This window comes from Fukomys damarensis, unplaced genomic scaffold (assembly GCF_012274545.1).
Source record: "Fukomys damarensis isolate Sample0158 unplaced genomic scaffold, DMR_v1.0_HiC HiC_scaffold_30, whole genome shotgun sequence".
Classification (NCBI taxonomy): domain Eukaryota; kingdom Metazoa; phylum Chordata; class Mammalia; order Rodentia; family Bathyergidae; genus Fukomys; species Fukomys damarensis.
Window position 1 is genome coordinate 3,631,618 of NW_022900942.1, and position 15,178 is coordinate 3,646,795.

The 15,178-nt window shown below is 37.8% G+C and overlaps 1 protein-coding gene across 1 annotated transcript; it reads left to right on the top strand.

The window, feature by feature from the left end:
- Positions 1–1,882: 1,882 nt before the first annotated feature.
- LOC104851102 (olfactory receptor 7A10-like) lies at positions 1,883–2,851 on the top strand. Its single transcript, XM_010608260.1, has one exon. The coding sequence runs from the start codon at positions 1,883–1,885 to the stop codon at positions 2,849–2,851; it is 969 nt and encodes a 322-aa protein (XP_010606562.1).
- The last annotated feature ends 12,327 nt before the right edge of the window (positions 2,852–15,178 follow it).

Sequence of the window (15,178 nt, forward strand, 5' to 3'; positions counted from 1 at the left end):
CAAAATAAATAATAAAGTAATTAACATTGTTTAAGACAATTAATTTCCAGATACTGTACAACATAGTGCTTAGCACTAACAATATGATATTGTGCATGCTAAAAGTTACTATGAAGGGCCCAGAGATGTAGCTCAATGGTGCTGCCGCCTATCTCAAAAGCACAAGGTCCTGAGTTGGATCCCCAGTACCCCCCCCAAAAAAAAGTTACTATGAGGATAGAACTCATGCTATGATGTCTTATTACAAATAAAGAGGTAAAGTCACACATAGACATTCTGGGCAGTAATGCATGTGTCTACAATATTGATTTTGATGAATGGACTTGCAGGAGTCTGAATTTATTCAACTGTCTCCGTGATACATGCACAGCTTTTATATAGACCTCATAAAGCTCATAGATGTTACAATGATCCCAGGGATAAATTCTATGAAGTGTACATTGTCAGAGTGGATGCAAAGTGTTAAACAGAGTTGTAAGTTATACATCCTGAATGAAGAAAACTAAGTGCAGATATTCCAAATTCCAAACAAGCCTTCTAATGTGATGAATTCATTTTGCCTCATAATGCTATTTAAAACAAAACTGCAATGTACAACATGGGAACAAGGACTCTTGTGCCAGTTAGTCTTAGTTGTTGACAACTGAATTAAGACACTCCTGTAGATGTGATTGGATCATCAAGATGCTATACTCATAAGTGGATTAATCCATTTATGGTGTCATAGCTGGACATGTTGTTAGAAGGTGAGGACTGGTTGGAATTGGGTCACTGGAGGGCAGACTAGTGGAGGGTTTTTCTCTCATTGGCTCTCTTTCCCCATGCTCTGTTTCTTGCCTTCAGGAGATGAACAGCATTCTTTCCCTATTCTTCTACCACGATGTTTCTACCTTGGAGATAGCTAAACATAAACTTGAAAATGTGACTAAAATTAAATATTACCCTCTTTCAGTTGCAGATGCCAGCTATTTTGTCCAGCAATGGTAAAGCTGATCAATGAACTCTGCAATTTGAAAAGTTGAACATTTCAGCATATTTGAAGATGTTACCTCTTTCCTCATATTTCCAGGCATTATCTTCACTCATCTCCTTCTTTGTTCTGACTGATATACAGGCTTCCTTTTGAACTTTGATATATGAAACAAGAACCTTTCCTAGGGTTTTTATACTGTTCATATCTCCTCACAGACACTTGCTTCTGCAGATAACCTTGTGGCTCCTTCTACCCCACTTCCTTGATATCTCTGTTCAAATGCCAACTTGCATACACATCTTGCCTTAACTCCCATAAAGATAAAAGTTCCATCCGTATTTGTTTTACCCTGCCCATATTTTACTCAAAGCAATTACTATATACAATGATCATTTCATTTTTATTTTGATACATACATAAAATTAGATATATTTATTCTGTGGTATGTGATGTTCATATACTTGTATTAATTATGTAGGGTTAAAATCAGGCTAAACCTGGCTGTCAACTCAAATACTGATCAATTATAAATTATATATGATGAAAAAATTCAAAATAATCTTTTAGGCTATTTAGTAATTTTTACAGCACTGGAGGGAAGGAACTCAAGACCTCATACAGAGCATAGAAGTATTCTATCACCAATGTCATTTAGTTCATTATATTATTTTACATTGTTTAAATTATGGTGACTTTCCCTCTTTAACAGATGGTGGATGGAATTCAGTACATGTTCCTCATGTACCTGAAATAATTCCTCATTGAAACTGTACAATATATGATATATTGAGGAAAAATAGACAGAATGGAAGGAAATACCAATCAGATATACTGCAGTAGATGCCACAAAGAAGAACGGATTTAAAAATTAAACACATATTAAACATGTTTTTTTTCTTTTTACAGCACATGGAGACACAAAATGACACACAAATTTCAGAATTTCTTCTTCAAGGATTTACAGAGGACCTGGAATTACAGTCCTTTGTGTTTGGTCTTTTCCTCTTCATGTATCTGATAACTGTGCTTGGGAACCTGATCATCATTCTGACCACAGTCTCAGACTCTCACCTGCACACACCCATGTACTTCTTCCTCTCCAACCTGTCCTTTGTGGACATCTGTTTCATTTCAACTACCATCCCAAAGATGCTGATGAACATCCAGACACAGAGCAAGATCATAACTTATGAAGGCTGCATCACCCAAATACATTTCTTTTCATTATTTGCAATGTTGGACAACTTACTCCTGACAGTGATGGCCTATGACCGGTTTGTGGCAATCTGTCATCCTCTGCACTACACAGTCATCATGAAGCCCCAGCTTTGTGGATTCCTATTTCTGGTGTCCTGGCTCATGAGTACCCTGAATTCCCTGTTACACAGCCTAATGATTTTGCATCTGTCCTTCTGTGCACACACTGAAATCCCCCACTTCTTCTGTGAACTTAATCAGGTGGTCCACTGTGCCTGTTCTGACACATTTCTTAATGACATCATGATATATGTCACAACTATGCTGCTGGGTGTTGGGCCCCTTACTGCCATCCTTTACTCTTACTCCAAGATAGTTTCCTCCATATGGGCAATCCCATCAGCTCAGGGGAGATATAAAGCATTTTCTACCTGTGCATCTCACCTGTCAGTAGTCTCCCTATTTTATTTTTCAATCCTAGGTGTGTACCTTAGTTCTGCTGTCATCCAAAATGCAAACTCTACAGCAACAGCTTCAGTGCTGTACACTGTTGTCACACCCATGCTAAACCCCTTCATCTACAGTCTGAGGAATAAGGACATAAAAAGTGCTATGAAAAAACTATTTCAGAAAGAAATTAGAAAAGTACCCATTGTCCTGGAATTTAAAAAGTGCTGTTGATCACAAGGCTCAAAACCTCTGAGGTAGAAATTACCATATGTTTCTCAGATTGCCAAATTGAATTGTTTCATTTTCTGATGATACCATAGTTATATGTTTCTTATTGAATTGTGTTTGTTTCTACTTGAAATATGTTAGTTCTGCCTACAAATATGTTCTTAATGAAGGAACTTCCCTTTCTAAATTCTCCCATTACTACTAGAGGAGTAGTAAAAGAGCATTGTAAATATTATTCACTATTTATCTCCTTCATGCTCAGGAATCATTTAGATACTCATATTCAAAGCATGACTCACAAAAAGTTTGAATTCCTGCCCAGTCGTGAGATTTCCAACCACAAACATCTTTGTGGTATTGAAATGCAATCTCTATGAAGTCATTTTTAAATACATTTATATAAATAAAAGTAAATGAAAGAGTAACTGTGGATAGTGTTAAATAGTACAGCACATGCCCAAAAAAGTTGGCAATTATTATAATTCCTTTCAGTTTTATAAACATTTTTTGCAAGGGTGAGATATTTCTGCAAATTAAACATACTTAAAAGCAAATGGTTTCACATAACATCTTTTTATCAATGAGACTGCATAATGAGGACTCTGAACACTGCTACTCCATTATTTAATTTACTGTGAGTCATATGGGTTGATTCTGCTGAACTTGGCTGGGCTGCTTAGAATACTGGGGACTCAGCTGGATGTTGTCTAGTCTGGTCGGGCTTTGGTTGGGACAACTGGCTTCTCATCATCATGTCCCTTTTCTTCCAGGTTGGTGGCCTGGAATGTCATGTGGTGAAGTAGAATTCCAACACAGAGCAGCACAACTGCTCACTAGAGTCCTTTGATACACTGTCAGTCTCATATCAATTTGGCCAGAGCAAATTTAAAAATCCTAAATTCACTGCAACACTTGTGTGATGACTCCTTTCCCATTTATCCTCACCTTTTAAATAAAAGAATGAGGATGAAATAGTTATACTCCTATCTCTGTGGAAAGCTGGAGTGAACAATTTATCTTGCCTTTTCTGGATTCTTGAGTCTGCTCACCTTCTGGGTAACAAGTCTCTTTTCTCTGTCTTCAAAGTCTGTAATACAGCATCTCCTTTCCTACAGGACCTCCTTGCACTTGCTTATAAGAATCCTGTTAAATATATCAAGACCACCATGATAATATGTTATAATACTCCCTCTTAGGATTCTTAACTTAGTCACATCTACAAATTTCCTTTTGGATGAAATGGAGGTGACATAATCACAAGTTGCAGGAATTCAGGCTTAGTCCCTGTGGGGGACTATGTCTATCACAGCAGCTACCAAGCAGCTTTGCCCTCAGAAATCTTTCTCATATATGCACAAACATTCGTGTATTATCAAAATATATCTCTCCCTTTGGGCACTTGCTTGAATGGAATACTCAGCAAACATTTTCTGTGAAAATACTGATGGTGACTACCTGGGCTTTATTAGCCAGATGCTCTCTTTCAAAGACTGAACTCTGCTATAGTAAGTATAAATGCAGTCACTGAAGACACACAAATGAGTAGGTATGATGGCCAATAGAACTTTATTTATAGATTTCAAAATTTCAATTTCATGCAAATTATAAACACAATGAGATTTCACTCCTCTTAAAATGAATACAGGAAGGCAAATGCAGCTTGCATCTGGAAAGGCTGACCTCATGGGAGCTAAGTATAGATTAGATGTTTCCAGAGACCACAGAAGAGACAAGGGAGGAATAAAATAGAGAGGAAGATCAATGAGGACAATGTTATATAGGAGGAATACATGCTCATGTTCAATCTCACAATAGGGGAATAGTGTATAAAATATACACATGATGGATAAGCCAACTGTCCTGAATAAATCATTACATGTTGTACACATTTATCAGTATCTAACAGCACACATAAATATATATATACATAAAATTATTGTCAATCATAACTATAATTTTCAAAATAATGTAAATATTTTAATTGCATTTAGTGGTACATTTTAGGTATACAGTAAGATTTTCACACCAGAGTAATGTAAATATTTTTAAAGGAAAATTAAAAAGTTGATGAGAATGAGAATTTGAAATCTCATATGTTAGTATGGGGAGTGTAAAATGGATCATCCCCTACAGAAAACAGTTTGGCAGTTCCTCAGAAAGTTAAAATAGAATTATCATGCAACCCAGAAACTTCACTTCATGCCTGTGTACCCCAAAACCCAAGACAGGTTTCAAATACATGCTTGTATACCAATATGTGTAGCAGTATTGTTCATAGTAGAAAGGAAAAAAGATGGGGAAGAGGGTGTTTATTAGCAGAAAAATACATACACAAAATGTTGCATATTTGAAATTGCATGATATTCATCCAGGAAAAGACAGATGTCTTAATACAAGCTACCCAAGGATGAACTTTGATAACACTATGCTAAATAAAAAGCAAGATACAGGAACCTGAAAATGTGATCTCAGAATATGAAACACGGGACTGATTAATATATTCTGAAATCTGATATATGAATAATAAATATTTTAATAATTGAGATTCTTCTATAAATACTATATAATTCTAATCATATAAACCAAAGAAATCCTTCAATTTTTAATCATGGCAGAGTAATTAAGAACAATAAACTTAGCACAGGAGCACAACCTTCATCCAGAATTCTGCCATACCATTGGTAAATATTCACACATATAGGAGAGCAGCTGTGAGAACCAGATTGGCCCAGCTGCAGACAGGTCCCAGCTAGGGCCCTTCTCTGACTCCAGAAGTGTAGGCACACATACCCAAGCTACAGCCCACCTAGAAAAGAGCAGCACTGGCATGCAAGTTTCATCCAGAGTCCTGTCATACTATCGGCCACAGTCAAGGGCCCACCTGGAAAAGAACTACACAGATGCATAAGCAACCACCAGAGGATAACCCTGAAACCATTGATAAGTGCCTGAAGACCCTAACAAGAATTCTACAGAGACAACAGGAACTGCAATACATAGCTTCCAGCCAAAGGCCACCCCAGACAAGAGTTACATAAGGGTCCCAGTGAGAGGCACACCTAGATACCATCCCAAGTGTGCACAGGCCCCAGCCAAAAGCATGCCCAGTCAACAGGTCAGCTCAAGAAGGCCACCATTCTAAACCCAGGAATTGTTGTACTAGGTAGCAGCACAGTAAAGGCTATTCAGTGGCCTGCTGAGAATTGAAGACCACTGGGTGAGCAAAAATTTCCCTCAACAAAGGCACAGAAGGCTGCAACTGTTGAAATGAGAAGACACAAAAATAAGTCTCAAAAAAAGACTTCCAGATCACCAAAGAAAACCCCGAAGGGCAGCAGCATGTAAAAACTGATACTCAACCATGTGGACTCCCTGAACTATCAATGGAACAGGACCTGGAAAAAAATGAAATCATAAATAGTTTCTCAGGTAACAGCAGAGATTGGGCCCATAGTACAAAACATGATTGACAAATCTACAGCTGATTCAGATTTAAAAAATAAATGAGCTGAGAAACATGAAGAAATCCCAACATAGGAAACAAATGGAATCCATAAAACAAGTGCAAACATATTTCCAAGAGATTGAAAACTCCATTGAAAGTTTACACAGCATAACAAGCAAATGTGAGGACAGAATTGCAGATATAGAAGATAGAAATGCCTTAGTGAACAAGAAAAGTAAAATCTCTTAAAAATAGTAAGGGACTATGATAGATCAATCTAGCAGCTGCAAGATGACTCAAAGAAGAATAACATAACACTGATTTGAATCATTGAAGAAACAGAAGAAGCTGCTCTGCCACCAGCCCCAGTGAGGAAGGCTGCCCTGAGATCTCTCCCACCACCTGCTTGGGCCCATCCAGTGGATCTGCACTGTCCCCTGCTTGCTCTGCTATCAGCCCCCGAGAGGAAGGTAGCTGTGAGGGTGCACTTGAAACAGCCCCATGACACACCACCCCCACTCTCAGACCTTCTAAATGGGCCAGTCCATGGACCCACTCTGCAGAGGCATAGGTGGTCATAAAAAGTATTTTCTGAGCTCCAAACTTTGAACATCTTTAAAGAAAGGGTGGGAAAAGCCTGTAATAGAACTGTGTGGAGTTCAGCTGTGCAGGTCAGGGAACTCAACTTAGGCCTTGCAGCCTGAGGTCAGTCTGATTCATGGGGATCTGCCATTGGCTAGCTGAGATTAGGTGACTTGGTTCTGCACATGGTTGTGCACATGTTATATTATGACTGCAGAGACATAGTCTGAAAGAGGCCCTTCAAATTCTTTTTTTTCCTTCCTTTTCCTGATTCCATCCTGCAATTTCTTTCTTTTTTCTGTCCTCTTTCTCTAACTCAGTCTCTTGCTCCACCATATTATCCCTCATCTTCCTTTCTATTCCTGCTCCTACCCTAACTCAGGCTTCTTCTTTTGTCACTTTCTTTTTTCTTTATGTTCTTTTCTTCTGTCATTTTACCTCATTCATGGTTCAGTAGTTTCAAGGGAAAGTGAGCCCCCATTACTGTTAAGGGGATATATTCTTGTCCTTACTCTTGCACTCCATCTATCCCTTTCAAAGTCAATAGTTTCTCAAAGATTGTATGGTCATTCTATGTCCTCTGGATTCACTTGAAACCTCCTCTAATATTTTCTCTTAACTACTCCTCTTTTCCTAACTCTATCTAAGCCCCCATCCTAAATGGTAAAGATGTTATATTGAAAATATTTTGTGCTGCTTCTTGATTTTAATTTAATTTATATGGTTTAAAGGTGATAGATTAATAACTACCAGAAGTAGTCAAATTGCAAGTTGTGCTTGATCCTATTGTGCAGCTGAATGTATCAATTGGGATAACGGATTGTGATTGAGTAATGAGTTGTTTTCCCTGATATTATGAAAATGAGAATGTCTATGAGCTATTAGAGACTCAAAAGCTAAAGCAAAACTATATCAGAAAGATTTAAGTAATAACCCAGACATTAAACCAAGGACAACCCAACAACAAAAATAAAAGTGAGAAAACCCTTAAGCAAGACACAAAAACAGATTTCCAGTTCACCAATGGCAAATAGTAGGACAAATGAGGATGAAAAGTCTGATAGTGAACCAGCAGGACACCCCAAACCCAGAGCACAGGAAGTAATAAAACAGATCAATCAGGCTCTAGAAAAATTCACAACAGAAATAATTTCCCAGATAACCATAGACATGGTGAGGAAAATGGAAGTCATGATTCTAGACTCTAGAACAGAAACTGAAAAAAAAATAGATGAGCTCAGGACCATGATAGAAACCAGGAAGGCCCACCATAAGAATGAAATGGAAACAATGAATGCCCAACATAGGAAAGAAATGGAATCCTTAAAACAGATTCAAAAAGATATCCAGGAGATTAAAAGCTCTATTGAAAGTGTATGCAACAGAATAAAAAACTGCAAAGATAGAATTTCAGATATAGAAGATAGGATTGCAGTCAGGGACCTTGAAAAGAGAGATCTCTTAAAAACAGTAAGGGATCATGAGAAATTAATTCAACAGATTCTAGATGATGCAAAGAAGAGTAACATAAGACTGATAGTAATCCATGTAGTACCAGGAGAAAATACAAATGACTTTAAAAAGCAGTTCACAGAATTAATGACAGAAAACTTCCCAAACACATGGGAAGAATTAGATATACACATAAGTGAGACATAGAGGATTCCAACTAGCCACGATCCAAAAAAAATCTACACCTAGACATAAAATAATCAAGATCCCAGAAATCCAACAGAAGAACAAAATACTACAAGCAGTAAGAGAAAAGAAACAAATCACATAGAAAGGAAAGCCCATCAGAATCACAGCAGACTTTTCAACACAAACCCTCAGGTCAAGGAGAGCCTGGCATGAGGTATTTCAAGTCCTAAAAGAAAACAATCTCCAACCTAGACTGATGTATCCTGCAAAACTCTCTTTCAACCTGAATGGGTAAATAAGACACTTCCATGATGAAGAGCACCTGAGAAACTTCATGAACACCAAAGCAGGACTACAAGGAATTCAAAACAATATCCTAGAAAAGCAAAATGAAGGTCACAACACCATGAGGCCCAAAAACCAAATCAAATACGCAAGGCAAGAAACTAAATGGGGGGGGGGAAGTAAAAAGTCAACAAAAGGACAATAACATGTCAATAATAAGTCAGAACATATTAGTTATGACCATCAATGTCAATGGCCTCAACTCACCAATCAAGAGAAATAGACTGGCAGAATGGATTAAGAAGCAAAATCCAACAATAGGTTGTATACAAGACACACACCTACTGCAAAAAAAAGTCCATAGACTGAAAGTGAAAGGATGGAAAACAATTCTCCATGGGACAGGAGCCCAGAAAAAAGCAGAGGTAGCCATCTTATTCACAGACAAAATAAATTTCAAACCAAAACTCTTTAAGAGAGACAAAGAAGGCCACTACATCCTTGCAAAGGGAACAATTCAAGAGGAAGAGATAACAATTATAAATATATATGCACAAAATATAAATGCCCCCAAGTATATAAAACAAATATTAAGTAACATGAAAAACCAAATAAGCACTAATACAATTGTAGTGGGGGATTTAAATACCTTATTATCACAAATAGATAGATCATATAGGCAGAAAATCAACAATGAAATACTAGAACTGAACCAAAATTTGAACATATGCATTTAATAGATGTCCATAGAGCATTCCAGACCACAAAATCAGAATATACATTCTTTTCAGCTGCACATGGGTCATTCTCCACGATAGACAACATACTAGCTTATATAACAGGTCTGGATAAATGCAAAAGAATCGAAGTTATCCCCTGTATATTATCAGATCAGAGTGCAATAAAGCTGGAGATAAATAGTACAAGAAACTGTAGGCACTTCACAAACACATGGAAACTGAACAACACTCTCCTGAACAATCAATAGATCACAGAAATTAAAGAAGAAATCAGATAGTTTTTAACAAATAAATGAAAATGCCAATACAACATACAGGAATCTATCGGATGCAATGAAAGCAGTTCTATGTGGAAAATTCATAACACTAAATGCCCACACTAGGAAGACAGAGCGAACTCAAATAAACAACCTAATGATGACTCTTAGACTCCTAGGAGAACAACAGCAAGAAAAACCCAAAGTTGGAACAAGAGAGGAAATTATAAAGATTAGAGCAGAAATCAATGCAATGTAAGAAATTGATACAAAAAATAAATGAAACAAAGAGTTGGTTTTTTGGAAGAATAAATAAAATCAATAAACCCTTAGCTAATCTTATCAAAAAAGGAAAGAAAAGGCTCACATCCATGCAATCAGGAATGAAAAAGGTGAAGTCACAACAGATCCAACAGAAATCCAGAGGATCATTAATACCTAGTTGAGAACCTATACTCTAATAAATTGGAAAACACAGAAGAAATGGACAGGTTTCTAGATACTTATGAATTACCAAAGCTGAACAAAGAAGATAAAAACATTTTAAACACCCCAATTACAGTCAGTGAAATTGAAAATGCAATTAAAAATTTACCAACAAAGAAAAGCAAAGGCCATGATGGATTCAATGCTGAATTTTACAAGACATATAGAGAAGAATTACTGCCTTTACTCTCCAAACTTTTCAATGAAATTGAAAAGGAAGCAATACTTCCAAACTCATTCCTGGAAGCAAGCATCACTTTGATTCCCAAACCAGGGAAAGACACAACTGAAAAAGAGAGCTACAGGCCAATCTCCTTAAGGAATATAGATGCAAAAATCCTTAATAAGATACTAGCAAACAGAATACAGAGGATCACAAAGAAGATCATACATCCTGACCAAATCGGATTTATTCTGGGGATGCAAGGATGGTTCAACATATGTAAGTCAATAAATGTAATACACTATATTAACAGAGTCAAGGACAAAAACCATATGATCCTCTCGATAGGCACAGAAAAAGCATTTGACAAAATTCAACACTCATTCATGATAAAAACCCTGCAAAAATTGGAAAAGGTGGTCTATATCTCAATTTAATTAAGGCTATCTATGAAAAACCAACAGCCCACATCATATTAAATGGCCAAAAACTAAAAACCTTCACGTTAAAATCAGGAACAAGAGAATAATGCCCACTATCACCACTTCTCTTCTAAATAGTTCTGGAAACATTAGCCACAGCAATTAGACAAGGGAAAGAAATTAAAGCAATAAAGATAGGAAAGGAAGAAGTTAAACTGTCATTATTTGCTGAGGATATGATACTCTACATTGAAGACCCAAAAAATAATTCTACCAAAAGACTTGTAGACCTAATTGACAGATTCAGTAGAGTACTGGATTCAAGGTGAACACACAAACGTCAATAGCCTTCTTGTACACAAGTAACAGACTCACTGAGAGAGAAATTAGGGAAACAATTCCCTTCACACTAGCATCCAAAAAAAAGAAGTATCTAGGAATCAATCTAACAAAAGAAGCAAAAGACCTCTACACTGAAAACTACAGCACTCTGAAAAAAGAGATCAAAGAGGATGTAAGAAAATGGAAAGATATCCCCTGCTCCTGGGTAGGAAGAATCACCATAGTGAAAATGGCCATACCACTAAAACTGCTATACAGATTCAAAGCAATGCCAATTGAATTTCCAACATATATTTCACACAACTAGAAAAAAGAATCCAAATTCATTTGGAACCATAAGAGATCTAGAATAGCAAAAGCCATCCTAGGCAAAAGAGACATGGCAGCAATAACAACTCCAAATTGGAAACTATACTACAAAGCCACTGTGATAAAAACAGCATGGTACTGGCAAAGAAACAGACCTGAGGATCAGTGGAACAGATTGGAAGACAAAAAAACAATTCCAGATGTACTCAGCTACCTAATTTTTGACAAAGGAGCTGACCATCATCAGTGGAGGAAAGATAGCCTCTTTAATAAATGGTGTTGGAGAAACTGGATTTCAACCTGCCACACATTAAAACTAGACCCTTATTTTTCAACATGCACTAAATTAAAATCCAAGTGGATTAAAGATCTAAATACTAAAATAGAAATACTAAACTTACTGGAAGATGTTAGACAGAACTCTGGAAGGCACTGGCATAGGAAAAGATTTTATGAACAAATCCTCAGTAGCACAAGAACTAGCAGAAAGAACCAACAAGTGGGATCTCATCTTCTTAAAAAGCTTCTGCACATGAAAAGAAACCATCAACAGAACTAATATACAACCTACAATGTGGGAAATAATTTTTACCAGCTGCTCCTCAGACAAAGGACTATTACTAGAATATATAAAGAACTCAAAACAATCAGCACCCCCAAATATAAAGACCAAATTCAAAAATGTGCATCTGAAATGAACAGAAACTTCTCAGACAAAAAAATAAAAGCAGCAAGTAAATATATGAAAAAATATTCCACATCACTGTTCATTTGAGAGATGCAGATGAAAACAACACTGAGATTCCACCTCACCCCACAAAGAATGGCTGCTATCAAGAAATCAAACAATGACAAATGTTGGTGGGATTATGGGGAGAAAGGAACCCTTCTCCATTGTTGGTGGGAATGCAGACTGGTGCAACCACTATGGAAATAAATATGGAGATACCTCAAATTCTGGGACTAGAGATTCCATTTGACCCAGCCATCCCTCTGCTGGGTATCTATCCAAAAACACTAAAAGAATCATATCACAGTGATGTATGTGTGCCCATGTTTATTTTGGCACAGTTTGTAATAGCTAAAACTTGGAAACAGCCCATTTGCCCATCCATTGGAAACTGGATAAAGAAGATGTGGTTTTTCTATCAAATGGGGTATTACACTGCCCTAAAGAATGAGAAAGTAGATTCATTCATAAGAAAATGGATACATATTGAGGATATACTCCTCAGTGAAATAAATAAATTACACATGGGTAAATACCAAATAGTTTCTCTGGTGTGAATAAACTATAATAGTACCTAAGATCCTAATGAGATAACTGACATTGTGAAATGGGAAGAAATAGTCTGAAGGTGTAGGGAAGGTGGAATGGATAAGGGAAGGATAATAAGGGAAAAGAAATTGTGTGAAAATGAAAAGATGGAAATAAAGCGGTTGTAAATGAGGAGTGGAGGAGGGGTGAAGGGAGGGCAGGGACAAGGGGAAAAAATGAGAACCAAAACCTGTCATGTAGAGGTACAAGATCCTAACAATGAATGTAACTGTAATGTATCCCTAAAATGTACCAATGAACTCAATTAAAACGAAAAAAAAATAATCAGGAGAGAGTACAAATGACATAAATTTTTTTTCATCAAAGTAATGGCAGAAAGCTTCCCAAATAGGGAAAAGAATCTAACCCAGGCCTCCCTGCCTGCAATCACCCAGTGGCGGGTGGGAGAGCTCCCGGCCTGCGTGCGAGCTCCCGGCCTGTACAACAACAGACCCAGGAAGACCCCAAAGACCCCGGAGGGGATTTCTTCAGCTGCCTGCCTGCCTGCGATCACCCGGCGGTGGGCGAGAGAGCTCCTGGGCTGCACGCAAGCTCCCGGCCTGAACAACAACAGACCCAGGAAGGCCCCAAAGACCCCGGAGGGGTTTTTTTCAGCTGCCTGCCTGCCTGCAATCACCCGGCGGTGGGCGCGAGGGCTCCCGGCCTGCACAACAACAGACCCAGGAAGGCCCCAAAGACCCCGGAGGGGGTTTCTTCAGCTGCCTGCCTGCTTGCCTGCCTGCGATCACCCGGCGGCGTGTGCGCGAGCTCCCGGCCTGCACGACAACAGACCCAGGAAGGCCCCAAAGACCCCGGAGGGGGTTTCTTCAGCTGCCTGCCTGCTTGCCTGCCTGCGATCACCCGGCGGCGTGTGCGCGAGCTCCCGGCCTGCACGACAACAGACCCAGGAAGGAAGGTAGCCACGCGGGCGCCCTTGAAACACCCACACGACACACACACCCACGTTCTCAAAACTATTCTAATGCTCTCATTCTAAGTCGAACCCCCCATCTTAAATGGTAAAGATGCCATATTGAAAAGCATATTCACTGCAAACATACTATGGGCTGCTTCTTGAAATTAATTTAATTCACATGAGTTAAAGGTGATACATTAATGACTACCACAAGTGGTCAGTTGGCAAGCTGTGCCTGATCCTATTGGGCTGCTGAATGTATCAATTGGGACAAAGAGTGGTGATTGATTTAAAGAGTTCTCTTCTCTGATATTATGAAAATGAGGAATAAAATAGATGAGCTCAAGACTATGATAGAAGCCATGAAGACTCAGCATAAGAAAGAAATGGAAACAATGAATGCCCAACAGAGGAAAGAAATGGAATCCATAACACAGATTCGAACAGATATCCAGGAGATTAAAAACTCTATTGAAAGTCTGAACAATTCAAGAGGAACAGCTGACAATCATAAACATATATGCACCAAATATAAATGCCCCCAAATATATATAAAACAAATATTAAGTAACATGAAAAACCAAATAAGCACTAACACAATTGTAGTGGGGGATATAAATACCCCACTATCACAAATTGACAGATCATCTAGGCAGAAAATCAACAATGAAATAATAGAACTGAACCAAGCTTTGGAACACATGGACTTAATAGATGTTTATAGAGTATTCCACCCCCAAACATCAGAATATACATTCTTTTCGGCTGCACATGGATCATTCTACAAAATGGACCACATACTGGCTCACAGAATTATTAAAAACTCTATTGAAAGTCTACGAAACAGAATAAAAGATTGCAAAGATAGAATTTCAGATATAGAAGATAGGATAGCAGTCAGTGACCGTGAAAAAAGAGGTCTGTTAGAAACAGTAAGGGATCATGAGAAATCAATCCAACAACTCCTAGACGGTACAAAGGAAAATAACATAAGACTAATAGGAATTCATGAGAAAACACAAATGACATAAAAAAGCTCTTCACAGAATTAATGACAGAAAACTTCCCAAACAGAAGGGAAGATCATTGAATGCCCACACTAGGAAAACAGAACGGGCTCAAATAAACAACTTAACGATGAAATTTAGACTCCTAGAAAAACAAGACCAAGAAAAACCCAAAGCTCCAACAAGAGAGGAAATTACAAAGATCCGAGCAGAAATCAATGCGATTGAAATTAAGAAAATGATACAAAAAATAAATGAAACAAAGAGCTGGTTTTTTAAAAGAATAAATAAAATTGACAAACCCTTAGCTAATCTTATCAAAAAAGGGAAAGAAAAGGCTCAGATCCATGCAATTAGGAACGAAAAAGGCGAAGTCACAACAGATCCGAAAGAAATCCAGAGGATCATGAACACCTA

Coding starts and splice junctions, on each gene's coding strand:
- LOC104851102 (XM_010608260.1), top strand. CDS start 1,883: ATGGAGACACAAAATGACACACAAATTTCAGAATTTCTTCTTCAAGGA.